The sequence below is a fragment of the Ceratotherium simum genome, chromosome 33, assembly GCF_057802395.1.
Source record: "Ceratotherium simum simum isolate JZ-2026a chromosome 33, ASM5780239v1, whole genome shotgun sequence".
In the NCBI taxonomy this organism is placed as follows: domain Eukaryota; kingdom Metazoa; phylum Chordata; class Mammalia; order Perissodactyla; family Rhinocerotidae; genus Ceratotherium; species Ceratotherium simum.
The window spans coordinates 15,605,283-15,633,069 of record NC_141932.1 but is presented as its reverse complement, the minus strand read 5'-3'; the positions used below and the strand labels follow the sequence as shown (position 1 = coordinate 15,633,069).

Sequence of the window (27,787 nt, the reverse complement as noted above, 5' to 3'; positions counted from 1 at the left end):
ATCGAAACATGTTGGGCTTATAATATTGGGTCGGAGGAGCATTCCCACCAGCACATAGTGTCCATTTTCATAACACACTCAGGCAAAGTTGATATACTCTCTTTATAAAAAATTAGCTCAAACATTCCAACCTTTATACTCTTATCAACACTTATACTTTTACATTTTTTTCAATTTAATTGTAGCCTGAGTCAGAGTCTTAAGGCTAGTCATTATTTTTTTGTATTTCCTTTTTAGTTTGGTCTTTTCATAGGTACCAATAAAAGAATTATGACGAGAGCTCTCTAAAGATTTTTCCAATTTAGAAGTTTTTCCAATTTAAGGATCCATCATCTGGCAGTGTTCTCTGGAGTCTAAAGGATATTGTGGCCATGTGATGTTATAAAAGAATATCACCATTTTCCTTTTTCATGGGCTCATAGCTAAAAGTCACCCAATTTTGGAGAATGTAACCCGTGGGGCTAGAGGTGGGGATCGATTTAGTGTTCCCCATAGCTGACTACACACAAGATAAATGCACTCACACAAAGATAGAATCTGACTCTTGACAAATGCAAAACCAAAAGTAGACCCAAGTCCAGTGCGTTTCTGCACTCCAAGCAAGCATATTGCTGAGGGTGCCTGACACCAGCGGGAAGGAGGGAGCAGCAGGGGAAGGCCCCGGGGTAAACAAGCCTGGGAAGTTGCTGGGGGGCTACTGATCACTGAAACCCTAACCAAAGCCAACCAGCCACAGGCACAAGAATCTGGGCTGGCTCACCAAAATTGATACTGAACCTCTTAATCACCAGTTTTTGTGCCTGGTGTGCAGTAAGCCAATCATGGAGACATCAGTGCTTGGAGATGGACAAAGCTTTATTCGAATTGGCCAAAACTAGAAGGTGGGAGGATAGGTTCTCTCAAATCTGCCTTAACAAGAGAAGAAAGCAGCAGGGGGTTTTAAGGAGCTAAGGGGCTTGGCAGGAGGAGTTTCAGAGAAATGAAGGGGTCACTCCCAATGAACCCCTGGGCTATCTAACTTCTGGACATCAAGGGCAGCTGGGGGTTGGTTATCTGGTGGTGGTAACTTCCTTGAAGGCATTCTCCTTCTGTAAAACAAGCTCATAAATCCTTGTGACCTTTGAGTCACCCCTCAGGTTAAACAAGAAAACAGCAAATTGACAAGATGAACTTCTTTTCATAAGAAGGTGGAAAGGTAAATCATATTGAATATTTACAGTAACCCGCAGGTACCCGGCTTCATATTGATTCCCTCTCCATCTTTATTATTTGTGTGTTTTCTGGCAGTTTATTTGGTAAAGAAACAAAGTGGTTTCTCCTGTAGTTTTCCAGAAAGACTGTGCCTTTGCCGAGGACCTGTCCACCATGTGGTTGAATATGATTCTTTGTTCCCAGTCAATTGCTTTCTCTTTACAGTAAATTGATGTTGGAGGGACATCAGGGGTAGCACTCTGTACTTCCACCAGGAGGCGCACAACATCCAGCTGTCTCCCTGTGGCCATGCAGTGGCCCTTGATGGTTACTGCTGAGATCCATTCATTCATTAGGGTCACAAAGCGGTGATAATGTAATTCTGCCTTTGTTTTTCTATCTTTATTATTTGGACTACTTCTGCACAAAAAACACCTCTCTTTCCCAACTAAGTGAATATCATGAGGTCCCGGTCTTATGTGAATTTGAAAGGCAGGATAAATGGTTGAGTCTTTCTGTTTTTTTCTTTTTTTTAGCCAAATTTCATAATACACATCTGGTATGCTCATCCTGCAAACAAGAAGACGGCTTGTCAGTGGCGGCCTGGAGGCGTAGAGGTCAAGTTCGAGTGCCCCAGTTCGGAGGCCTGGAGTTCACAGTTTCAGGTCCCAACGGGGACCTACATACTGCTCATCAAGCCATGCTGTGGCAGGCGTCCCACATGCAAAGTAGAGGAAGATGGGCACGGATGTTAGCCCAGGGCCAATCTTCCTGAGTAAAAAGAGGAGGACTGGCACAAGTGTTAGCTCAGGGCTAATCTTCCTCACACACACACACAAAAAACATTCAGCTTGTCTATTCTTCTCCTGTTCCTGGAGGAAAGAAATGTTAAAGAACAAAATCCAAGTGAGTAAATTTTAAAGATCTTACCGGCTTCATTCAACAACTCATGAACTGGGCAGCAACCAGTCTAGCAGATAGAAAGGAGCTCTGAAGAGCTGTCCAAGGCAAGGGATTTTTAGGCAGAAGGGAGCAGGAACAGGGAAGTTATGTTAGGCAAAAAGGCAGCTTGGTTATTGCAAGGTCACCTTCCTTTGGGGGATGGCAGGGGTCTATCAGGCAGATGACCTGACTAGTGCTGAACAGATTCCTGGTTGAGGGGTTTAAAATCCATTTCTGGGAGAGCTGAAACGGTCACTGAATAAAATTTTGCATTGGTGATGACGTGGGGCTTAGCATAAGGAACTCTGGAGCCTGTTGGCTTTTTATTTTTTTTTAATTTAATTTAATTTTATTTTTCTCCCAAAGCCACAGTAGATAGTTGTATGTCATAGTTGCACATCCTTCTAGTTGCTGTATGTGGGACGCGGCCTCAGCATGGCCAGAGAAGCAGTGCCTCGGTGCACGCCCGGGATCCGAACCCGGGCCACCAGCAGCAGAGTGCGTCAACTTCTCCACTAAGCCATGGGACCGGCCCCAAAATAGTTTGGAAATTTCTTTTTTTTTTTTTTTTTTGTGAGGAAGAGTGGCCCTGAGCTAACATCTGCCAATCCTCCTCTTTTTGCTGAGGAAGACTGGCCCTGGGCTAACATCCATGCCCATCTTCCTCCACTTTATATGGGACGCTGCCACAGCATGGCTTGACAAGCGGTGCATCGGAGCATGCCCAGGATCCGAACCTGTGAACCCCGGGCCGCCAAAGCAGAGCACGCGCACTTAACCACTGCGCCACCTGGCCAGCCCCTGTTGCCTTGTTTTTAACAGGAGAGATCTGTCTCCACTCACCACCCAGAGAAGAACCAGACCCATTCTCCTCCATTTCCCATGTGTTTCTCACCTGGGCTCTCACATACTCTGTGTGCTTCCTTGTCTAGGCTTCGACCACCACCAAATACAACACAGCAGCGACAGTGGACACAGCGAGAGGAGCCGCAGCAGGAGCAGCCGCACAGGAAGCCCTCTGACCTTCACGCCCTGGAGGTCACCATGAAATGGGCTTCGATTATACCCAGTGAGCCCTTTTGCACATGAGAATCGTATACCAACTCTGCCTCCAGCTCCCTGGACCCCGAGGGCTCCCCTGGTTCCTCACCAGAGACTGCAGGGACCGTGGTGTTCAGCCCGCAGTGTCCCACGTGGCAGGCGAACCTCTGCTCCTCTCCAGGGGGGATCCAAGTGGCCACCCAGGTCTGGTAGGTCCCGTCCCCACTGGGCAGGTTGGCCCCAGGCCCAAAGCTGCCCTGGTGCATGGGCTCCCCATCCCGAAGCCAGGTCAGTGTGGCACCCCGAGGATAGAAGCTAAAAGCCCAGCACCTCAGGAGGACCTGGCCCACCAGGTTCTTACTGCGGGTCACAGTCACTGACGGGGGATCTGGGGGGAGACAAAGCACTGGTCAGTGAGGCCAAGGACGCTCCCTCCTTCCACTGCAGGGAAACCAAGAGCAGGAACCAGCCAGCCCTTAGAAATGACCCTTGCACATTTGCCCCCAGCCACCACTCCAAGGGGGCTACGTCCCCAGTGGAGAGAGGACTGTGGGAGGACCCCACGCTGCTCCAATAGCCCCAGGACCCTCCAAGGGTGTCAGGCCCTCACCCACCTGGAGAGCCTGAAAGGAGACAAACTCCCTGCTCTCAGGGGCCATCGCATCCACCTGAGGATGCTCAGCACACGGTTTGGAAGAATTTTCAGGCACTGATGGGACAGAGGGGCTGCTCTGCTCTACAGGGAGTGAGAATCAGACCTCAGTGATGTACCTCCTTCCTCCCCAACAGAATCAGCTCCACATGCTCCAGGGGGCGATGGAGGGACTGTCCACAAGGATGGCCAGCTGGCCCTGCAGTCCGATTCTTTCATCCTGGGCCTTACATTCCAGGATGTAAGGAGACTTCTGGATGATTATAGATATTTTCATACCCACCCCACAAAACACAGACACATACCAGTATTTACTCTTTCTTTTCATTTTCTGTCACAGACGTAGATGAGGAGGAAACTTTAAAGATTTTATTTATTTATTTTTTTCCCCCCAAAGCCCCAGTAGATAGTTGTGTGTCACAGCTGCACATCCTTCTAGTTGCTGTATGTGGGACGCGGCCTCAGCATGGCCAGAGAAGCAGCGCGTCAGTGCGAGCCCAGGATCCGAACCCGGGTCGCCAGCAGTGGAGCGCGCTCACTTAACCACCAAGCCACGGGGCCGGCCCAGGAGGAAACTTTAAACTAGACTTTTCTAAAAGTGGAAGCAGAATAAAAGTGGGATGACCCTGGTAATATGATTCTGGGTGGTTTGGATGTGAATATGTGACCCTTGCTCCAGAGCTGGAATTTTCTTTTCTATCTTGGCTCCCAGCCAGGTTGGCCTCATCTTAGGGCCTCCACCAAGGAGTTGAAACCTAGATGTCTCCCCACTCAAAGTCCACATCCCAGAGAATGAGGAGAAAAAAGGAGAGAAAAGGTTTCCTTTTCCTGACTGCCTGGGGCCTGAGGTCTGAGATCCGGGCCCACATCCTGGGACTCTCCAATTCTCCAGCTGATTGACCAGCAATGCGTCCAGAGGAGACCCCTCACCCACCCACATGGGTTTGCCTCTCAGACAATTTAGTCAGAACTCAGCACCTAACCTAAGGCCAGGGCAGGACAGCCACTCAGAGAACAGCAGGAAAGTTCTCTTCCTTGTAGGAACCAGGGGCAGACTCAGTGGGTTGACCCTCCCAACCAGGTCAGTACCTCTATTCTCCAGGAGGCCCCTCCAGGAGCCCAGGTATCTCCAGAGTTGGGCAGGACAAGTCACACTCAGGAAAATCTTAATGGGATCAGCCCTGGGGCCTTGGGTCTCCCAGAGCTTCTTGATGTGCTGGGCTGAGGGCGTGGCCACCGTCCATGGGAGGGTCTCTGAGTCGAAGGTGAGGAAGTCCTGATCTTGCCCGTTGTAGCCCAAGCGCCATAAGCCTCTAACAGTGAGGTCTCCCTGGAGCTCACAGCCCAATGTGGCCTGGAGGGAGTGAAGGCCTGGCCCACCCCAGGCAGTACCTGTCACCTCACTGTCCCAGAACCTCTCCACCCAACAGGACTCCCGCCCAGAGGGATATGTCGTCTCCTCCACCCACATCTGAGGAACCTGGTGCAGTCTCAGGGGGCCCTCATCTCTCTGTGCAATTCCAGCCTTGCTGTGCCCTCCCCTCCCCCAGCTGCAGGATAAACAGGGCAGGGACCAGACTCGGACCCACGTGCCCCTGGCCCTACCCACACTCACCTGGGCCCTGGCCCTGCTGACCTATGATCTCTGTCAGCATCTGTCTGAGCTGCCGCTCCTTCTCCTTCAGGTCCTTGGTCTCTCTCTCCCAGGTCTCAGCTCCCAGGTCCATCTTGATCCCTAGACCCCGGGGCTCTGCCCTCTGGCTCTCGCCATCATAGCACAGGAAGAGCTCATCATCAAAGTACCCCAGGGCCAGCAACTGGGGCTTCCCAGGCCTGTCCAGGGACAGGGCCATGAGGTCGTAGCGGAGAGTGTGGGTTCCTGAGGGAGGAGGACACGTGGGTGATTCGCAGACCAATTCAAGGTTTCTTTTCTTTTTTTTTTTTTTTTTTTAATTTTTTGTTTATTGCAGTAACATTGGTTTATAACATAGTAAAAATTTCAGGTGTACATCATTGTACTTCTATTTCTGCATAGATTACATCATGTTCACCACCAAAATACTAATTACAACCCATCACCACACACATGTACCGAAAAATATGGAACGCTTCACGAATTTGCATGTCATCCTTGCGCAGGGGCCATGCTAATCTTCTCTGTATCGTTCCAATTTTAGTATATGTGCTGCCGAAGCGAGCACCAATTCAAGGTTTCTAACAGCTGCCTCTGTCTTGAGTTATTTAAATCAGGCTACTCTGTCCTGACCCATCCCAGAGGGGAGTGCAAGGAACCAAGCAGAGTGCTTTGTGGTGGACAGGATGAGAGGAAGAGAGGGTCAGGCAAAAAGACTAGGGTGGAAAGAGATAAGAGAGCCGTTAAGACGTGGAAGAGAAAGCAGAAGTATATTTGGGCAGAGAGAGAAGCAGACACGACTGAGAGATCACAGCTGCACAGGGCAGGAAACTCCGAGCCTCCGTGGGAAATTTCCCATGGCCTTCTAGACCCAGAAGAGAAGAACTGCCAGGCTCTCAGCTGAAACCTCTGAAGGCCACAGCGCCAGTTTCGGAATCCTCCTAGAACTGTGACCTTGTGCTGACCCAGGTCCATCCTGATTCAATTGAGGCCATAAGGCCCTTATATATTCTACCGAACCAAGGAAAAGAATAAACTTTTCCTGGGCAGAAAATGACATCAACTGAAGCCAAGACGGGTGTATTGTATGTAACGTCCAGGATTCAACGTGAATTTGTTGACCTCCAAAGATGAGGGGATACAAGACTGGTAATCAAGAAATGGAGAAGATCCCAGAGAATTGGAGCCGACTTTCAAATGATCCCGATGTTGCTATTAGCAGAAAAAATTTTAATATTAATATGTTTAAGAAAATGGGCAAAGTATTTGAAAGGAAAGAGGATTTCACCAGAGAACTGAAATGTATAAAAATAAAATGGGAATTCTAGGAATGAAATACACGATATCTGAAGTTTTGAACTCACTGGATGGGATCTGCAGCAGATGAGACAGAGAAAAACAGGGTTAGTGAGCTGGAGGATGGGAAAATGGAATATACAAAACAGAAGCTTAGAGAAATATGAATGGAGAAAAAGGGAAAGTTAAGCATAAGTGACATGTGCGACCCTCTCATCTGTATCACTGGAGTTTCAGGAGAGAAGAGAGAAAATGCAACACTGGCATTATTCAAGGACATAATAGCCAAGAATTGTCCAGAACAAATGAAAGACATCAAAACGAGGTTCAGGAAGCTCTCAGCTTTAAGCAGGATAAACAGAAACAAAGCCACCTGAGAACATCATGGCCAAAATATTGAACAGTCGAGACAGAGAGAAACATTGCAATTCAAAACACCCAGAGAAAATAAGACATGTTACTTTTAGGGAGCATTTTATAAGGCCGTCAGAGCTGACTCCTCAACAGAAATGATGGAAAGCAGAACACAGTGAAACGACATCTTCCAAGTGCTGAAATAAAATCATTACCAACTTACAAATCTATAGCCAGAAAAAATACTATAGTGGAAGGAAGTCAGAACAAAGATGGTTTAAGAAAAAAAATGTGCACAGTCGCTGCTATCAGGTCTGCACTAAAGGAAAAGCCAATGGGAGCTCTTCAGGCAGAGCAGATGTTATCCCAGACTGAAAGAAGCAAATGCAGGCAGTCCAGGCCCCTGGGTCTGAACCTGCGAACACCGGGCCGCTGAAGTGGAGCTGACGCACTTAAACGCTGGTGGACATGTACCCACCAACCATCCTGAAGCTGAGGAATCCTCACCACAGAGCTACACACATGATCTTTGCCTTATTTTTAATGCAAAGATCTCTGCAGGAAGAGCTTATGCCTCATTATGAGGAAGCACGTTTTCCAATTGAGCCTGCACAAGCAAATACCCACCTCTCCCTTTTGAATGTTCATTTCCCAACTGAAATAAAAGTTCCTGCTTTTAGTTTTAAAAAGTTCCTGCTTTTACCCCTTTGTTCAGGGATACCATGACTTTGGAAATGATTCATCATGGCCTCCTATTTGCTGCAAATACACTGTACTTTGTGAGACAACTTCCACTGGTGTAGAGTCTTATTTAACTCACCAGGAGGTGAGCCCACTTGGTTAGCTAACAAGAGCACCCCAGATATGTTTCATAAAGCCGGCACAAACCTGATGACCCCCAAGACCCTCACCTGCCTCCCTGCTAGCCTGCCTCCCCAGACCGTTACCACCCCCATACTGCAGCCCCTCAGACACCAGCCCCCTTTCAAGGACTCCAGATACTCACCATCCTCCCCCACGGCTCCCAAATACCAGCTTCCCTGCTGATCTCCTCCCCCTTCAAAAGGACCACACACACACACACACACACACACACACACAATCGCCATTCCCTTCCGTGGCCGCCCACATGCTCCTGGCTACTTCCCTCACTCACTGCTATTTTGCTCGCAGCCCCCTCCCACACTTTCTGCCCCCACACTGCCCCCTGCAGATCCTCACCTGCCTCCCTGCCATCCCCAGAGACCCTCACCGTCCCCCACCCCCGCCCCCACGTACTCCTCCGGCTGCCTGCGGCCACCCCCTACAGACATCGCCCCCCCCGGAGTGACCCCGACACCCCCCCCCCCCCTCTCCACGTGCCTCCGGGCACCCCCCACCGTCCTCCCTGCCCGCGCCTCCCAGGCCCCCAGACACTCACGTGCCCCCTGCAGACCCTCCATCCCAGGAAACACTGAGCCCACACCACCACCCTGAGGACACCCACATCCCCCTCTCCCTGCTGCCATGCCCCTCAAACGCTCCTGTCCACTTGGGTAGAGCCCCCTGCAAGCGCGCCCTCTGCAAGTCCTAACATCCCCTCTCCTCCCGCCAGCCCCACACAACGCACAGTCCCCCATCCGCACCCAGACTCCCCCCCCACCCCTTCGCCCATAGCGGCTCAGATGCTCACCAGTGCGGGACTCCAGGGACTCCTCCTGCAGTAGCAGCAACAGGAGCAGCAGGTGGCTGAGGGCTCTGGGGTCCCCAGGGGACACTATCCCCATCTCTGTTCAGAGGTCTTGATGCCAAACCAAGTGGGCTCGCTCCACTCTACACCAGTAGAAGTTGTCTCACAAAGTAAAGTGTATTTGTGTAGGATCCCAAAAAGGAAACCCCAACTCTAGTCTCGGGAAGGCGCGGACCCACAGACACAGAAGACCGAGCTTGATGCAAACGCAAGAGGTTTTATTAAGCGGAGCTCTGGGTCGACACGTATCTCTCGCAGGAGACAGAGAAGTCGACCCCGGACCTTAAAGGGCAAACTCTTATATAGGGTTTGGAAGCACAAAGCGGAAAAAGGTTGGCGCGGTCTTACATGATTGGCTAATTTAAAACATTTAAACAGTTACATTTTATGGCGCGAATTGCTATGGCGCGAAGCGATTATCAGGTTACACACACGCGTCCCCATCTGGACCCCCTCCACCCCGACCCTCCCAAACTTATCCCTCTGGAGCACTCTCTTGTTTTCAATTTTTTCCCGAACAGTTTAGGGTGGGTCTTTCATGAATAGAGTCAGTCAGGATCGATAAACGTTCCCCCCTATACCAGGAATCCTTAGGGCGTGGAGGTGCCTGTCTCTAAGGTAGTAACTTTTTAATTTTTAATACAAGTTTTACTTCCTTCATTCCCCACTTCTTCTTTTGTCTCTAGTTCTAATCTTAGAACTTAGTTTTCGGTGTCTACTATCAGTGGCTCATTGCGTGGGAGAGCTTGGTAATGGCGTTGGAGCGTCATAGCATGCACTGCATTGACTCTTTTTCTTATGAAAGCAGTAATTCTATTGAAAACACACGGTCCAAAAACTAAAAGTAGAAAAAAAATCAGCAAGGGTCCTGCTAGGGAGGATAGTAAGGTCGTCATCCAGGGGGACTTAGTGAACCAGGATTCAAACCAGCTCTGTTGCGCCTCTCTGCTTCGCTGCCTCATGTCTAATCTTTTCTTTAATCTTTGCATTGAATCTCGGACTACCCCTGTGTGATCTGCATAGAAACAGCAGTCTTCTTTAAGGACCGCACAAGGTCTTCTCTCTCTTAAAAACAGCAGGTCTAATCTTTTTTTATTCTGGAGCACTACTTCAGACAGGGAGGTGAGGGACTCTTTTAGTTTAGAGATGGACTGTTTTAAGGTCCTGAGGTCTTCATCTATAGCATTGCTCAAGGCAGTTAATCTCTTTTTTCCTGTGACTAAGGCCGTAGTGTCAGTCTCTATGCCCGCGGCAACTCTCAGTCTCAGGAGTACAGCCAGGGTGAGGGATACTGGTTTTCTTTTTTATAATCTGGATCTCTGGTTAAATTTATCTTCGAAACTATTGGCAGTATGATAATAAATTTTAGGCACCAACTGCACAAGCACGCAAAAATCTTGTGACGAATTGAATACGCCAGTTGAGATGCAGGGGGTCAGGCCTGTGGAGCAAGCCCATCACCTATTGGGCCCTGGTATCAAAAAATAACCAGGAGTGGTCGGAAGGCTGACTTCAGTCTTATTACATAGAGCCTGGTAGCCCGGGGGAATTTTTTTTAAGCATAGTCTTGAACCGGTCCCCGATATATCCGTTAGGGTTAGCCGCCCTTTTTTGCCCCAAAGACAAGTCGTGTGGTCCGTGGTGTTATTATAGACCCCCATGGTGGCAATTTTTTTATAATAAGGGGGGGGCTGACCGCTAGGCATAGCCAGCATGCTTCAGTCATTTCAGGGTTGGAGCCATTTAAGGCGTAGTAAGCTCTCCGTACTAAGTTAAACAGTCTGTGCCATCTTTGTCTAGTAGGTACTGCAGGAGGTCAAATGTCCTTCAGAGAAAACAATCAAGGTAAAGAGATATATTTTAGGGTGGCCAAATCTTGATCTCTCACAGTCCCGCCTTTGAAACTAAAAGTTTCACAGTCTTTTTGAAACTTAAAGAAGTTTCATAGTCCAGAAGCTGAGTTGGTAGATTGTTTTATCTCACTGAACACATTTTATAGTCCTGATGATAGATCAGTTCAATTGAGTTTTTTTTGGAAGGTGGTGATGTAGGTGGGCTCTTAAGGTTACGCCTATATTATGGTATCAAGTCCATCAGCTTTAGTTTGTAAGGCTTCAGGAAAAAGGGCAGGTTCAGTTTTCAGTGATTTCAAATGAAAATGATGGAAAAAATCAAAAACGTTAGTTTGGAGATCTGTAGCCAGATATTTCAGGAGACTGGAAGAAATCAGGATCCAGTCTAGTCAACAGATATAAAATAAAAACCTCAAAAGACAATTAACAAAACTAGGATCTAATGTCTGCAAATGTATATTATAGTTTTTACTGAAATATAATTTTTTTTTAAAATCACCCTCATTTTTATTAAGATAGAGTTGGCCCAATTATTAACATAAGTACAGCAAGAATAGCAATTGATCACATAGGCTCTTTTAAATCTGCTTTGCTGGAACTTTTTATAAGGAATCTCACATTGAACTTCAAAGGCCTCTCGAGGCCAGGAAAGCCAAGCCAAGGATTTTGTCACCAGACTTTGCCTGCAATACCTATAAATTTGGGTGAATTTTTTTTTTTTTTTTTTTTTAAAGATTTTATTTATTTTATTTTTTTCCCCCCAAAGCCCCAGTAGATAGTTGTATGTCATAGCTGCACATCCTTCTAGTTGCTGTATGTGGGACTTGGCCTCAGGATGGACGGAGAAGTGGTGCCTCGATGCGCACCCGGGATCCGAACCCGGGCCACCAGCATTGCAGCGCACGCACTTAACCACCAAGCCACAGGGCCGGCCCTGGGTGAATTTTTTTATTTTGAGGTTTTTCCAAAATATTTTAAGGTTCCTTGTACCTGCCAGATAAGTGACATTTTTTATTTATCTTGGTAAGTGCTGCTTGGAACACAAGGTACCAGGCCAATATTTTTACGTGGCTTTATTTTATAAAGTCTAATCTTTATTTTTCAAAAGCTGTATGGTTATATCGCAAATATGATGTTCCAGTCATAACCTTGGTAATATAACCAGTGTTTTTAATTGTGTCCTGTTACAAGGAGAACAGATTTTTATTGAACTTATGTAAATAACTATATTGCCATGAAAACAACAATATTCACTAAGAGTTTCTAAATTTGAGGGATCAGATAGAGAGAAAAAGATAAATATTTTAATTTTACTTACAAAAGTATTATTTATCAAATTGCTATAAGTCATAGCTAGCTCAGGAGAAAAGAGAAAAAGTTTTTTTTAAATCTGAAAAAACAAAACATTAAAAATTCAGCAATATTTTAAATGAAAAATCATAAAAATTATAATCAGTTCATTTAGTCCTGTGTAATCTATTCTTGATCCCAATCTTTTTGTTAGCAGTTTCATGAAGTTATCAGTCTCTCTAACAGATTTCTGTAATTTTTTATCAAGTTCAGTTTTATGATCAGAAAGTTTATCAGAAGCCTGTACTTCAGTGTAAATGTCAGAGTCTTTTTTTATGAATTTTTCTGAAGTTGAAACATTTTGCAAAAGCATTAGAGCAAAGAAATAAGTCTGTAAAGAACAAGACCTCAAAATGGCAATTGACAGAGAAATTTGGTTAATTTTGTGACATATAACACTTTAAAATAATAATAACCAGAATTATGACTGATAATCAGGACAGATCAGTATTTCAGTAATGTTGTACAATTTTAAAACATTTATATTAATAACATTTACCCACATAATAGCACCTAAGCAGACTTATCATCACTTGTCTGACAATCTTTTCTATGTAATTTAACATACTGAATCAGCCTAATAAGTTTAGTATCTTTCTCTTTATAGGAAGAGAGCAAATTTTTTTGAGAAGTTCCAGGGCCCTTTGAAAATTTTTAAAGAAAAAAGTAAAAAAAAGACTTTAAGATATGAATTTTGGGGGAGCTTGTCAAAAATATAAACAGTCAAAGCAAACATAGCATTAACAGTCTAAAAAGCCTTAATAGAGAGACCTCAGTCTTTTGAACACAGGAAATTATTTTAACAAAACATAGATTTTTTGTCTTTTAGGTAGACTTATTCAAAGGTAAAGAAAAATCTTTTGTAACCTCTTTATCAAGTTTAAGAAAATTATCTTTTTAAGAGAAATAAGACTAAATTATAATTTTGTACCAGCTTATTTTTGATATTAAAACTCATTTATTTAATTAAATTTATTTTAATCTTAGCCAACTTGACCATGTAAAAACTCTTTTTAGAATTTTTTTACAAACTTATAACTTTTTTTATATTTAGAATTTGTCTCATGTCTTTTTTTTTCTTTTTAGTACTTGAGGACAAATTTATCTTTTTTAATCGACTAAACAAAACATTTTTATTTTTTGTTTTTTTTTATATATCTTATTTTTTTTGTATACAGACATATTTTTTAATTTTTAGTAGCTTTAATCACATATATTAATTAGAAATTTTAACCCTTATAGACTTTGACTTCTAAGTAAAAACTAAGTAAGCAGTTATAAACTTTTACATTAGCATTTTGTGGATTGGAAAATTTATGAACACTTTATAACTTTTAGAAATATGTTACTTTATAGTATAATCTTTTAATAAAACACATGTTTACCAATAGACCTAAAACACCTTTTAGTTTTTCTGTAATGAAAAGCCAAAAGTAGACAAATGTACATTTAGCAATCAATGTCTAATATCCTATCTTATTTGGAAATGATGATATTTAGAGAATTTTTATCATAAAATTTAGCAAAACTCTAAAGTTTTAAGTTACCAGAAAGAGCTTGGAAGCTGTAACCACCATAACACATAATTATTGTGTAAAGTTTATCTAACGTTTATCTTTTTCACAACTATTTAGTTACTTATTTTCAATAATTATTTAGATTGCCTACAAGACTTTATAAGACTTCAGATAAAATTAACCATCATTTAAATTATTATTTTTGTTAACCAGTTTTGTAATAGAAATAACATCAGTTTTTTTTTTACAAAATTTTATGCAGTTTTTATCACTTTTTATATCTTTAAACATAGTTATCATTAAGATTTTTATCAATAGGTCTTGGTCTTATAATTTTGGACCAGGGGAGCATTCCCAGTCAGACATTTTAAAACATACTCAGGCAAGGTTGATGTAACCTCTTTATATAAAATTAGCTCAAACATTCTAACCTTTATAATCTTATCAACATTTACATTTTTACATGTTTTCAATTTAATTGTAACCTGAGTCAAGGTCTTAAGACTAGTCAAATTTTTCCCTTTTTTTTTTTAGCCTTAATTCTTAGGTACCAATTAAGCAATTATGTGAGAGCTCTCAAAACATTTTTTTTTCCCAATTTAGAAGTTTTTTCAATTCAAAGGTTCCGTCGTCTGGCCATTGACGAGTAGGATCTTCACTTGTATATTTATTCTAATAGTGACTCGAACCAATAAGCCTTTTTAAGGAAAGACCCGGAGGTAACTTTTTACGCTTAGAATAAATCTTTCCCATGGATGCAAGAGGCGTCCCTGGTGAGGGCGCAGATGATGTAGCCCCCATGATCTACAGAACTTACTCCCAAAGATATTCAGACTCCCCTGAGAGCTTGGCCCAGCCGGACAGAGACAGTTCGGAACCCCAGTGTACTCGACTGGCCATCAAGGTGCACCCCGGTAAATGCACCTTCCGTATGGTGGAGACCAAGGAGAATATTCTCACTGGTCACAAAGCCAAGTTTTCTCAGGACACAGAACAAGACAGAAGGAAAAACCTCATCCGGTTTTTTTTTTTTTTTTTCTTATGTGCACAATGACAGCTTTAACCACGCCACGCCTTAGGTCTCTTGGAGCCAGAATAATACCTGGGGGGGAGGTGCCGCGGGGTCGGGGACTGTGTGCTTTACAGAGTACCTCGTCATTGCACGGACATTTTTTTGCAGTTGGCGGGGGACCTGTGTCATCTACCCCGTTCCATGACCCAACTTATCCTGTCACGGGAGTCTTCTGAAAGTGGCGAGCGCCCTAATGGCTCTTAACTGCTCGACCCGCGCCCACTTAAATTTGCGGCCTTTTTGGCTTCCAAGATGCCTTCGGCAATGACCTTCACTTCATGTGCATAATAACCCACAGCAAAGTTTGTAGACGCCGGTCTGGTGAGACCCGCAAACTCACCAGTCTGTGGGGCCGGCCCGGACAGCAGGCTAATAGGGCCTATGCCTGCATCCTACCCTATGGTATTTCCTTCTTATGACAAAAGACACAGACAAAAGAGAAAAACAGAGACTACCTTTGGGAGGAAAAGGGATCAAGATCAAAACCAAGAGTACTCTACCAAATTTAAACCAAGAGTCACTAAAAGCCCAAGAAACTAGTTTCCCAATTATTTTTTCCTGCCAATCTAAATTTAGAAAGAGAAAAAATTCTCACCATTTCTTTCCGCCGGACTCCACAGATAGAGATTCCAGGAGGCTGACGTGGTAAGAAGTCTTACCTTTTTGCCGGCTTTTGTCAGGCGTTCCTGTATCTCACCATCTGCAGTAGTCCAGGGAGAAGGCAGATCCTCCAGCTGTAGGATCTCATCCCGTCAAATGAGGTCCACGTGACGAACAAAAACAGAACAACGAACACCAAAGACACACCAAAACATAAACAACCTCGCCCGGTTGGCGTCTCTACAAGCCAACCGAAGGCGGCTTCAGACGGGAGGGGTTTTCGTGTCCTCCCTGGGAAAAAGAGTGCCGTTTCTTTTTCCACCTGAAGGGGGGGGTGGTCAGGCTTTCCTGACTCCCCTTGTCCCTTGGGGCGTCCCCCAGGGTGGCAGCCTGCAGTTCCCAGCACGTCTGCCACTGCAGCCACTCGGTCTTCACGGCCCGAAGCGGCGGCTGCCCAGATACCGAAACCAAAACAATGCTTCGCGGCGCCGCACACACTCACACACCCAGTCACTCAGGCTTACCTCCAAGAGGTCTTCGGAGTCTGGGGTGACCGCGCAGATCCCGGACGAGCCCCCAAATGGAGGATCCCAAAGAGGAAACCCCAACTCCAGTCTCGGGAAGGCGCGGACCCACAGACACAGAAGACCGAGCTTGATGCAAACGCAAGAGGTTTATTAAGCGGAGCTCCGGGTCGACACGTATCTCTCGCAGGAGACAGAGGAGTCAACCCCGGACCTTAAAGGGCAAACTCTTATATAGGGCTTAGAAGCACAAAGCGGGAAAAGGTTGGCGCGGTCTTACATGATTGGCTAATTTAAAACATTTAAACAGTTACATTTTATGGCGCGAATTGCTATGGCGCGAAGCGATTATCAGGTTACACACAGGCGTCCCCATCTGGACCCCCTCCACCCCGACCCTCCCAAACTTATCCCTCTGGAGCACTCTCTTGTTCTCAATTCTTCCCCGAACAGTTTAGGGTGGGTCTTTCATGAATAGAGTCAGTCAGGATCGATAAACGTTCCCCCCTATACCAGGAATCCTTAGGGCGTGGAGGTGCCTGTCTCTAAGGTAGTAACTTTTAATTTTTAATACAATTTTACTTCCTTCAACTGGAGTTTCAGGAGAGAAGAGAGAAAATGCAACACTGGCATTATTCAAGGACATAATAGCCAAGAATTGTCCAGAACAAATGAAAGACATCAAAACGAGGTTCAGGAAGCTCTCAGCTTTAAGCAGGATAAACAGAAACAAAGCCCCCTGAGAACATCATGGCCAAAATATTGAACAGTCGAGACAGAGAGAAACATTGCAAATCAAAACACCCAGAGAAAATAAGACATGTTACTTTTAGGGAGCATTTTATAAGGCCGTCAGAGCTGACTCCTCAACAGAAATGATGGAAAGCAGAACACAGTGAAACGACATCTTCCAAGTGCTGAAATAAAATCATTACCAACTTACAAATCTATAGCCAGAAAAAATACTATAGTGGAAGGAAGTCAGAACAAAGATGGTTTAAGAAAAATGTGCACAGTCGCTGCTATCAGGTCTGCACTAAAGGAAAAGCCAATGGGAGCTCTTCAGGCAGAGCAGATGTTATCCCAGACTGAAAGAAGCAAATGCAGGCAGTCCAGGCCCCTGGGTCTGAACCTGCGAACACCGGGCCGCTGAAGTGGAGCTGACGCACTTAAACGCTGGTGGACATGTACCCACCAACCATCCTGAAGCTGAGGAATCCTCACCACAGAGCTACACACATGATCTTTGCCTTATTTTTAATGCAAAGATCTCTCCAGCAAGAGCTTATGCCTCATTATGAGGAAGCACGTTTTCCAATTGAGCCTGCACAAGCAAATACCCACCTCTCCCTTTTGAATGTTCATTTCCCAACTGAAATAAAAGTTCCTGCTTTTAGTTTTAAAAAGTTCCTGCTTTTACCCCTTTGTTCAGGGATACCATGACTTTGGAAATGATTCATCATGGCCTCCTATTTGCTGCAAATACACTGTACTTTGTGAGACAACTTCCACTGGTGTAGAGTCTTATTTAACTCACCAGGAGGTGAGCCCACTTGGTTAGCTAACAAGAGCACCCCAGATATGTTTCATAAAGCCGGCACAAACCTGATGACCCCAAGACCCTCCCCTGCCCCCCTGCTAGCCTCCCTCCCCAGACCGTTACCACCCCCATACTGCAGCCCCTCAGACACCAGCCCCCTTTCAAGGACTCCAGATACTCACCATCCTCCCCACGGCTCCCAAATACCAGCTTCCCTGCTGATCTCCTCCCCTTCAAAAGGACCACACACACACACACACACACACACACACACACAATCGCCATTCCCTTCCGTGGCCGCCCACATGCTCCTGGCTACTTCCCTCACTCACTGCTATTTTGCTCGCAGCCCCCTCCCACACTTTCTGCCCCCACACTGCCCCCTGCAGATCCTCACCTGCCTCCCTGCCATCCCCAGAGACCCTCACCGTCCCCCACCACCGCCCCCAGGTACTCCTCTGGCTGCCTGCGGACACCCCATACAGACATCGCCCCCCACGGAGTGATCCGGACACTCACCGCCCCCCTCTCCACGTGTCTCCGGGGAACCCTCACCGTCCTCCCTGCCCGCGCCTCCCAGGCCCCCAGACACTCACGTGCCCCCTGCGGACCCTCCATCCCAGGAAACACTGAGCCCACACCACCACCCTGAGGACACCCACATCCCCCTCTCCCTGCTGCCATGCCCCTCAAACGCTCCTGTCCACTTGGGTAGAGCCCCCTGCAAGCGCGCCCTCTGCAAGTCCTAACATCCCCTCTCCTCCCGCCAGCCCCACACAACGCACAGTCCCCCATCCGCACCCAGACTCCCCCCCCACCCCTTCGCCCATAGCGGCTCAGATGCTCACCAGTGCGGGACTCCAGGGACTCCTCCTGCAGTAGCAGCAACAGGAGCAGCAGGTGGCTGAGGGCTCTGGGGTCCCCAGGGGACACTATCCCCATCTCTGTTCAGAGGTCTTGATGCCAAACCAAGTGGGCTCGCTCCACTCTACACCAGTAGAAGTTGTCTCACAAAGTAAAGTGTATTTGTGTAGGATCCCAAAAAGGAAACCCCAACTCTAGTCTCGGGAAGGCGCGGACCCACAGACACAGAAGACCGAGCTTGATGCAAACGCAAGAGGTTTTATTAAGCGGAGCTCTGGGTCGACACGTATCTCTCGCAGGAGACAGAGAAGTCGACCCCGGACCTTAAAGGGCAAACTCTTATATAGGGTTTGGAAGCACAAAGCGGAAAAAGGTTGGCGCGGTCTTACATGATTGGCTAATTTAAAACATTTAAACAGTTACATTTTATGGCGCGAATTGCTATGGCGCGAAGCGATTATCAGGTTACACACACGCGTCCCCATCTGGACCCCCTCCACCCCGACCCTCCCAAACTTATCCCTCTGGAGCACTCTCTTGTTTTCAATTTTTTCCCGAACAGTTTAGGGTGGGTCTTTCATGAATAGAGTCAGTCAGGATCGATAAACGTTCCCCCCTATACCAGGAATCCTTAGGGCGTGGAGGTGCCTGTCTCTAAGGTAGTAACTTTTTAATTTTTAATACAAGTTTTACTTCCTTCATTCCCCACTTCTTCTTTTGTCTCTAGTTCTAATCTTAGAACTTAGTTTTCGGTGTCTACTATCAGTGGCTCATTGCGTGGGAGAGCTTGGTAATGGCGTTGGAGCGTCATAGCATGCACTGCATTGACTCTTTTTCTTATGAAAGCAGTAATTCTATTGAAAACACACGGTCCAAAAACTAAAAGTAGAAAAAAAATCAGCAAGGGTCCTGCTAGGGAGGATAGTAAGGTCGTCATCCAGGGGACTTAGTGAACCAGGATTCAAACCAGCTCTGTTGCGCCTCTCTGCTTCGCTGCCTCATGTCTAATCTTTTCTTTAATCTTTGCATTGAATCTCGGACTACCCCTGTGTGATCTGCATAGAAACAGCAGTCTTCTTTAAGGACCGCACAAGGTCTTCTCTCTCTTAAAAACAGCAGGTCTAATCTTTTTTTATTCTGGAGCACTACTTCAGACAGGGAGGTGAGGACTCTTTTAGTTTAGAGATGGACTGTTTTAAGGTCCTGAGGTCTTCATCTATAGCATTGCTCAAGGCAGTTAATCTCTTTTTTCCTGTGACTAAGGCCGTAGTGTCAGTCTCTATGCCCGCGGCAACTCTCAGTCTCAGGAGTACAGCCAGGGTGAGGGATACTGGTTTTCTTTTTTATAATCTGGATCTCTGGTTAAATTTATCTTCGAAACTATTGGCAGTATGATAATAAATTTTAGGCACCAACTGCACAAGCACGCAAAAATCTTGTGACGAATTGAATACGCCAGTTGAGATGCAGGGGGTCAGGCCTGTGGAGCAAGCCCATCACCTATTGGGCCCTGGTATCAAAAAATAACCAGGAGTGGTCGGAAGGCTGACTTCAGTCTTATTACATAGAGCCTGGTAGCCCGGGGGAATTTTTTTTAAGCATAGTCTTGAACCGGTCCCCGATATATCCGTTAGGGTTAGCCGCCCTTTTTTGCCCCAAAGACAAGTCGTGTGGTCCGTGGTGTTATTATAGACCCCCATGGTGGCAATTTTTTTATAATAAGGGGGGGGCTGACCGCTAGGCATAGCCAGCATGCTTCAGTCATTTCAGGGTTGGAGCCATTTAAGGCGTAGTAAGCTCTCCGTACTAAGTTAAACAGTCTGTGCCATCTTTGTCTAGTAGGTACTGCAGGAGGTCAAATGTCCTTCAGAGAAAACAATCAAGGTAAAGAGATATATTTTAGGGTGGCCAAATCTTGATCTCTCACAGTCCCGCCTTTGAAACTAAAACGTTCACAGTCTTCTTCAACCTTAAAGAAGTCTCATAGTCCAGAAGCTGAGTTGGTAGATTGTTTTATCTCACTGAACACATTTTATAGTCCTGATGATAGATCAGTTCAATTGAGTTTTTTTTGGAAGGTGGTGATGTAGGTGGGCTCTTAAGGTTACGCCTATATTATGGTATCAAGTCCATCAGCTTTAGTTTGTAAGGCTTCAGGAAAAAGGGCAGGTTCAGTTTTCAGTGAATTCAAATGAAAATGAAGGAAAAAATCAAAAGCGTTAGTTTGGAGATCTGTAGCCAGATATTTCAGGAGACTGGAAGAAATCAGGATCCAGTCTAGTCAACAGATATAAAATAAAAACCTCAAAAGACAATTAACAAAACTAGGATCTAATGTCTGCAAATGTATATTATAGTTTTTACTGAAATATAATTTTTTTTTAAAATCACCCTCATTTTTATTAAGATAGAGTTGGCCCAATTATTAACATAAGTACAGCAAGAATAGCAATTGATCACATAGGCTCTTTTAAATCTGCTTTGCTGGAACTTTTTATAAGGAATCTCACATTGAACTTCAAAGGCCTCTCGAGGCCAGGAAAGCCAAGCCAAGGATTTTGTCACCAGACTTTGCCTGCAATACCTATAAATTTGGGTGAATTTTTTTTTTTTTTTTTTTTTTTAAAGATTTTATTTATTTTATTTTTTTCCCCCCAAAGCCCCAGTAGATAGTTGTATGTCATAGCTGCACATCCTTCTAGTTGCTGTATGTGGGACTTGGCCTCAGGATGGACGGAGAAGTGGTGCCTCGATGCGCACTCCGGGATCGAACCGGGCCACCAGCATTGCAGCGCACGCACTTAACCACCAAGCCACAGGGCCGGCCCTGGGTGAATTTTTTTATTTTGAGGTTTTTCCAAAATATTTTAAGGTTCCTTGTACCTGCCAGATAAGTGACATTTTTTATTTATCTTGGTAAGTGCTGCTTGGAACACAAGGTACCAGGCCAATATTTTTACGTGGCTTTATTTTATAAAGTCTAATCTTTATTTTTCAAAGCTGTATGGTTATATCGCAAATATGATGTTCCAGTCATAACCTTGGTAATATAACCAGTGTTTTTAATTGTGTCCTGTTACAAGGAGAACAGATTTTTATTGAACTTATGCAAATAACTATATTGTCATGAAAACAATAATATTCACTAAGAGTTTCTAAATTTGAGGGATCAGATAGAGAGAAAAAGATAAATATTTTAATTTTACTTACAAAAGTATTATTTATCAAATTGCTATAAGTCATAACTAGCTCAGGAGAAAAGAAAAAGTTTTTTTAAATCTGAAAAACAAAACATTAAAAATTCAGCAATATTTTAAATGAAAAATCATAAAAATTATAATCAGTTCATTTAGTCCTGTGTAATCTATTCTTGATCCCAATCTTTTTGTTAGCAGTTTCATGAAGTTATCAGTCTCTCTAACAGATTTCTGTAATTTTTTATCAAGTTCAGTTTTATGATCAGAAAGTTTATCAGAAGCCTGTACTTCAGTGTAAATGTCAGAGTCTTTTTTTATGAATTTTTCTGAAGTTGAAACATTTTGCAAAAGCATTAGAGCAAAGAAATAAGTCTGTAAAGAACAAGACCTCAAAATGGCAATTGACAGAGAAATTTGGTTAATTTTGTGACATATAACACTTTAAAATAATAATAACCAGAATTATGACTGATAATCAGGACAGATCAGTATTTCAGTAATGTTGTACAATTTTAAAACATTTATATTAATAACATTTACCCACATAATAGCACCTAAGCAGACTTATCATCACTTGTCTGACAATCTTTTCTATGTAATTTAACATACTGAATCAGCCTAATAAGTTTAGTATCTTTCTCTTTATAGGAAGAGAGCAAATTTTTTTGAGAAGTTCCAGGGCCCTTTGAAAATTTTTAAAGAAAAAGTAAAAAAAGACTTTAAGATATGAATTTTGGGGAGCTTGTCAAAAATATAAACAGTCAAAGCAAACATAGCATTAACAGTCTAAAAGCCTTAATAGAGAGACCTCAGTCTTTTGAACACAGGAAATTATTTTAACAAAACATAGATTTTTTGTCTTTTAGGTAGACTTATTCAAAGGTAAAGAAAAATCTTTTGTAACCTCTTTATCAAGTTTAAGAAAATTATCTTTTTAAGAGAAATAAGACTAAATTATAATTTTGTACCAGCTTATTTTTGATATTAAAACTCATTTATTTAATTAAATTTATTTTAATCTTAGCCAACTTGACCATGTAAAAACTCTTTTTTTAGAATTTTTTTTTTACAAACTTATAACTTTTTTTTTATATTTAGAATTTGTCTCATGTCTTTTTTTTTCTTTTTAGTACTTGAGGACAAATTTATCTTTTTTAATCGACTAAACAAAACATTTTTATTTTTTGTTTTTTTTTATATATCTTATTTTTTTTGTATACAGACATATTTTTTTTTAATTTTTTAGTAGCTTTAATCACATATATTAATTAGAAATTTTAACCCTTATAGACTTTGACTTCTAAGTAAAAACTAAGTAAGCAGTTATAAACTTTTTTACATTAGCATTTTGTGGATTGGAAAATTTATGAACACTTTATAACTTTTAGAAATATGTTACTTTATAGTATAATCTTTTAATAAAACACATGTTTACCAATAGACCTAAAACACCTTTTAGTTTTTCTGTAATGAAAAGCCAAAAGTAGACAAATGTACATTTAGCAATCAATGTCTAATATCCTATCTTATTTGGAAATGATGATATTTAGAGAATTTTTATCATAAAATTTAGCAAAACTCTAAAGTTTTAAGTTACCAGAAAGAGCTTGGAAGCTGTAACCACCATAACACATAATTATTGTGTAAAGTTTATCTAACGTTTATCTTTTTCACAACTATTTAGTTACTTATTTTCAATAATTATTTAGATTGCCTACAAGACTTTATAAGACTTCAGATAAAATTAACCATCATTTAAATTATTATTTTTGTTAACCAGTTTTGTAATAGAAATAACATCAGTTTTTTTTTTACAAAATTTTATGCAGTTTTTATCACTTTTTATATCTTTAAACATAGTTATCATTAAGATTTTTATCAATAGGTCTTGGTCTTATAATTTTGGACCAGGGGAGCATTCCCAGTCAGACATTTTAAAACATACTCAGGCAAGGTTGATGTAACCTCTTTATATAAAATTAGCTCAAACATTCTAACCTTTATAATCTTATCAACATTTACACTTTTACATGTTTTCAATTTAATTGTAACCTGAGTCAAGGTCTTAAGACTAGTCAAATTTTTCCCTTTTTTTTTTTAGCCTTAATTCTTAGGTACCAATTAAGCAATTATGTGAGAGCTCTCAAAACATTTTTTTTTCCCAATTTAGAAGTTTTTTCAATTCAAAGGTTCCGTCGTCTGGCCATTGACGAGTAGGATCTTCACTTGTATATTTATTCTAATAGTGACTCGAACCAATAAGCCTTTTTAAGGAAAGACCCGGAGGTAACTTTTTACGCTTAGAATAAATCTTTCCCATGGATGCAAGAGGCGTCCCTGGTGAGGGCGCAGATGATGTAGCCCCCATGATCTACAGAACTTACTCCCAAAGATATTCAGACTCCCCTGAGAGCTTGGCCCAGCCGGACAGAGACAGTTCGGAACCCCAGTGTACTCGACTGGCCATCAAGGTGCACCCCGGTAAATGCACCTTCCGTATGGTGGAGACCAAGGAGAATATTCTCACTGGTCACAAAGCCAAGTTTTCTCAGGACACAGAACAAGACAGAAGGAAAAACCTCATCCGGTTTTTTTTTTTTTTTTCTTATGTGCACAATGACAGCTTTAACCACGCCACGCCTTAGGTCTCTTGGAGCCAGAATAATACCTGGGGGGGAGGTGCCGCGGGGTCGGGGACTGTGTGCTTTACAGAGTACCTCGTCATTGCACGGACATTTTTTTGCAGTTGGCGGGGGACCTGTGTCATCTACCCCGTTCCATGACCCAACTTATCCTGTCACGGGAGTCTTCTGAAAGTGGCGAGCGCCCTAATGGCTCTTAACTGCTCGACCCGCGCCCACTTAAATTTGCGGCCTTTTTGGCTTCCAAGATGCCTTCGGCAATGACCTTCACTTCATGTGCATAATAACCCACAGCAAAGTTTGTAGACGCCGGTCTGGTGAGACCCGCAAACTCACCAGTCTGTGGGGCCGGCCCGGACAGCAGGCTAATAGGGCCTATGCCTGCATCCTACCCTATGGTATTTCCTTCTTATGACAAAAGACACAGACAAAAGAGAAAAACAGAGACTACCTTTGGGAGGAAAAGGGATCAAGATCAAAAACCAAGAGTACTCTACCAAATTTAAACCAAGAGTCACTAAAAGCCCAAGAAACTAGTTTCCCAATTATTTTTTCCTGCCAATCTAAATTTAGAAAGAGAAAAAATTCTCACCATTTCTTTCCGCCGGACTCCACAGATAGAGATTCCAGGAGGCTGACGTGGTAAGAAGTCTTACCTTTTTGCCGGCTTTTGTCAGGCGTTCCTGTATCTCACCATCTGCAGTAGTCCAGGGAGAAGGCAGATCCTCCAGCTGTAGGATCTCATCCCGTCAAATGAGGTCCACGTGACGAACAAAAACAGAACAACGAACACCAAAGACACACCAAAACATAAACAACCTCGCCCGGTTGGCGTCTCTACAAGCCAACCGAAGGCGGCTTCAGACGGGAGGGGTTTTCGTGTCCTCCCTGGGAAAAAGAGTGCCGTTTCTTTTTCCACCTGAAGGGGGGGGTGGTCAGGCTTTCCTGACTCCCCTTGTCCCTTGGGGCGTCCCCCAGGGTGGCAGCCTGCAGTTCCCAGCACGTCTGCCACTGCAGCCACTCGGTCTTCACGGCCCGAAGCGGCGGCTGCCCAGATACCGAAACCAAAACAATGCTTCGCGGCGCCGCACACACTCACACACCCAGTCACTCAGGCTTACCTCCAAGAGGTCTTCGGAGTCTGGGGTGACCGCGCAGATCCCGGACGAGCCCCCAAATGTAGGATCCCAAAAAGGAAACCCCAACTCCAGTCTCGGGAAGGCGCGGACCCACAGACACAGAAGACCGAGCTTGATGCAAACGCAAGAGGTTTATTAAGCGGAGCTCCGGGTCGACACGTATCTCTCGCAGGAGACAGAGGAGTCAACCCCGGACCTTAAAGGGCAAACTCTTATATAGGGCTTAGAAGCACAAAGCGGGAAAAGGTTGGCGCGGTCTTACATGATTGGCTAATTTAAAACATTTAAACAGTTACATTTTATGGCGCGAATTGCTATGGCGCGAAGCGATTATCAGGTTACACACAGGCGTCCCCATCTGGACCCCCTCCACCCCGACCCTCCCAAACTTATCCCTCTGGAGCACTCTCTTGTTCTCAATTCTTCCCCGAACAGTTTAGGGTGGGTCTTTCATGAATAGAGTCAGTCAGGATCGATAAACGTTCCCCCCTATACCAGGAATCCTTAGGGCGTGGAGGTGCCTGTCTCTAAGGTAGTAACTTTTTAATTTTTAATACAATTTTTACTTCCTTCAACTGGAGTTTCAGGAGAGAAGAGAGAAAATGCAACACTGGCATTATTCAAGGACATAATAGCCAAGAATTGTCCAGAACAAATGAAAGACATCAAAACGAGGTTCAGGAAGCTCTCAGCTTTAAGCAGGATAAACAGAAACAAAGCCCCCTGAGAACATCATGGCCAAAATATTGAACAGTCGAGACAGAGAGAAACATTGCAAATCAAAACACCCAGAGAAAATAAGACATGTTACTTTTAGGGAGCATTTTATAAGGCCGTCAGAGCTGACTCCTCAACAGAAATGATGGAAAGCAGAACACAGTGAAACGACATCTTCCAAGTGCTGAAATAAAATCATTACCAACTTACAAATCTATAGCCAGAAAAAATACTATAGTGGAAGGAAGTCAGAACAAAGATGGTTTAAGAAAAAAAATGTGCACAGTCGCTGCTATCAGGTCTGCACTAAAGGAAAAGCCAATGGGAGCTCTTCAGGCAGAGCAGATGTTATCCCAGACTGAAAGAAGCAAATGCAGGCAGTCCAGGCCCCTGGGTCTGAACCTGCGAACACCGGGCCGCTGAAGTGGAGCTGACGCACTTAAACGCTGGTGGACATGTACCCACCAACCATCCTGAAGCTGAGGAATCCTCACCACAGAGCTACACACATGATCTTTGCCTTATTTTTAATGCAAAGATCTCTCCAGGAAGAGCTTATGCCTCATTATGAGGAAGCACGTTTTCCAATTGAGCCTGCACAAGCAAATACCCACCTCTCCCTTTTGAATGTTCATTTCCCAACTGAAATAAAAGTTCCTGCTTTTAGTTTTAAAAAGTTCCTGCTTTTACCCCTTTGTTCAGGGATACCATGACTTTGGAAATGATTCATCATGGCCTCCTATTTGCTGCAAATACACTGTACTTTGTGAGACAACTTCCACTGGTGTAGAGTCTTATTTAACTCACCAGGAGGTGAGCCCACTTGGTTAGCTAACAAGAGCACCCCAGATATGTTTCATAAAGCCGGCACAAACCTGATGACCCCCAAGACCCTCACCTGCCTCCCTGCTAGCCTGCCTCCCCAGACCGTTACCACCCCCATACTGCAGCCCCTCAGACACCAGCCCCCTTTCAAGGACTCCAGATACTCACCATCCTCCCCCACGGCTCCCAAATACCAGCTTCCCTGCTGATCTCCTCCCCCTTCAAAAGGACCACACACACACACACACACACACACACACACACACACAATCGCCATTCCCTTCCGTGGCCGCCCACATGCTCCTGGCTACTTCCCTCACTCACTGCTATTTTGCTCGCAGCCCCCCTCCCACACTTTCTGCCCCCACACTGCCCCCTGCAGATCCTCACCTGCCTCCCTGCCATCCCCAGAGACCCTCACCGTCCCCACCACCGCCCCAGGTACTCCTCTGGCTGCCTGCGGACACCCCATACAGACATCGCCCCCACGGAGTGATCCGGACACTCACCGCCCCCCTCTCCACGTGTCTCCAGGGAACCCTCACCGTCCTCCCTGCCCGCGCCTCCCAGGCCCCCAGACACTCACGTGCCCCCTGCGGACCCTCCATCCCAGGAAACACTGAGCCCACACCAGCACCCTGAGGACACCCACATCCCCCTCTCCCTGCTGCCATGCCCCTCAAACGCTCCTGCCCACTTGGGTAGAGCCCCCTGCAAGCGCGCCCTCTGCAAGTCCTAACATCCCCTCTCCTCCCGCCAGCCCCACACAACGCACAGTCCCCCATCCGCACCCAGACTCCGCACCCAGACTCCCCCCCCACCCCTTCGCCCATAGCGGCTCAGATGCTCACCAGTGCCGGACTCCAGGGACTCCTCCTGCAGTAGCAGCAACAGGAGCAGCAGGTGGCTCAGGGCTCTGGGGTCCCCAGGGGACCCTATCCCCATCTCTGTTCAGAGGTCTTGATGCCAAACCAAGTGGGCTCGCTCCACTCTACACCAGTAGAAGTTGTCTCACAAAGTAAAGTGTATTTGCAGCAAGTAGAGGGCAGTGAGGAATATTTTCCAAAGGAAGCAGGAACTTTTATGTTGGTTGGGGAACGAATATTCAA

At 44.6% G+C, this 27,787-nt stretch overlaps 1 protein-coding gene and 1 non-coding gene across 5 annotated transcripts; both read right to left on the bottom strand.

Annotated features, from left to right (window-relative positions):
* Positions 1-834: 834 nt before the first annotated feature.
* Positions 835-27,787, bottom strand: LOC147912843 (MHC class I-like protein MILL1). Of its 4 annotated transcripts, none has more exons than XM_087421492.1 (6): positions 27,530-27,787; positions 5,442-5,705; positions 4,916-5,197; positions 3,284-3,562; positions 3,029-3,165; positions 835-2,063 (listed from the first exon to the last, which is right to left on the bottom strand). In XM_087421492.1, the coding sequence occupies exons 1-5, from the start codon at positions 27,621-27,623 to the stop codon at positions 3,062-3,064; spliced, it is 1,023 nt and encodes a 340-aa protein (XP_087277618.1). In that variant the 5' UTR covers positions 27,624-27,787; the 3' UTR covers positions 835-2,063; positions 3,029-3,061. The 4 variants fall into 4 exon arrangements, with proteins under 4 accessions (XP_087277618.1, XP_087277619.1, XP_087277617.1 ...); XM_087421493.1 differs by lacking the exon at positions 27,530-27,787 and adding an exon at positions 15,290-15,755; XM_087421491.1 differs by lacking the exon at positions 27,530-27,787 and adding an exon at positions 8,782-9,295.
* LOC147912844 (U6 spliceosomal RNA) lies at positions 5,921-6,027 on the bottom strand. The gene has a single exon (XR_015549657.1). It is a non-coding gene; the product is annotated as a U6 spliceosomal RNA (small nuclear RNA).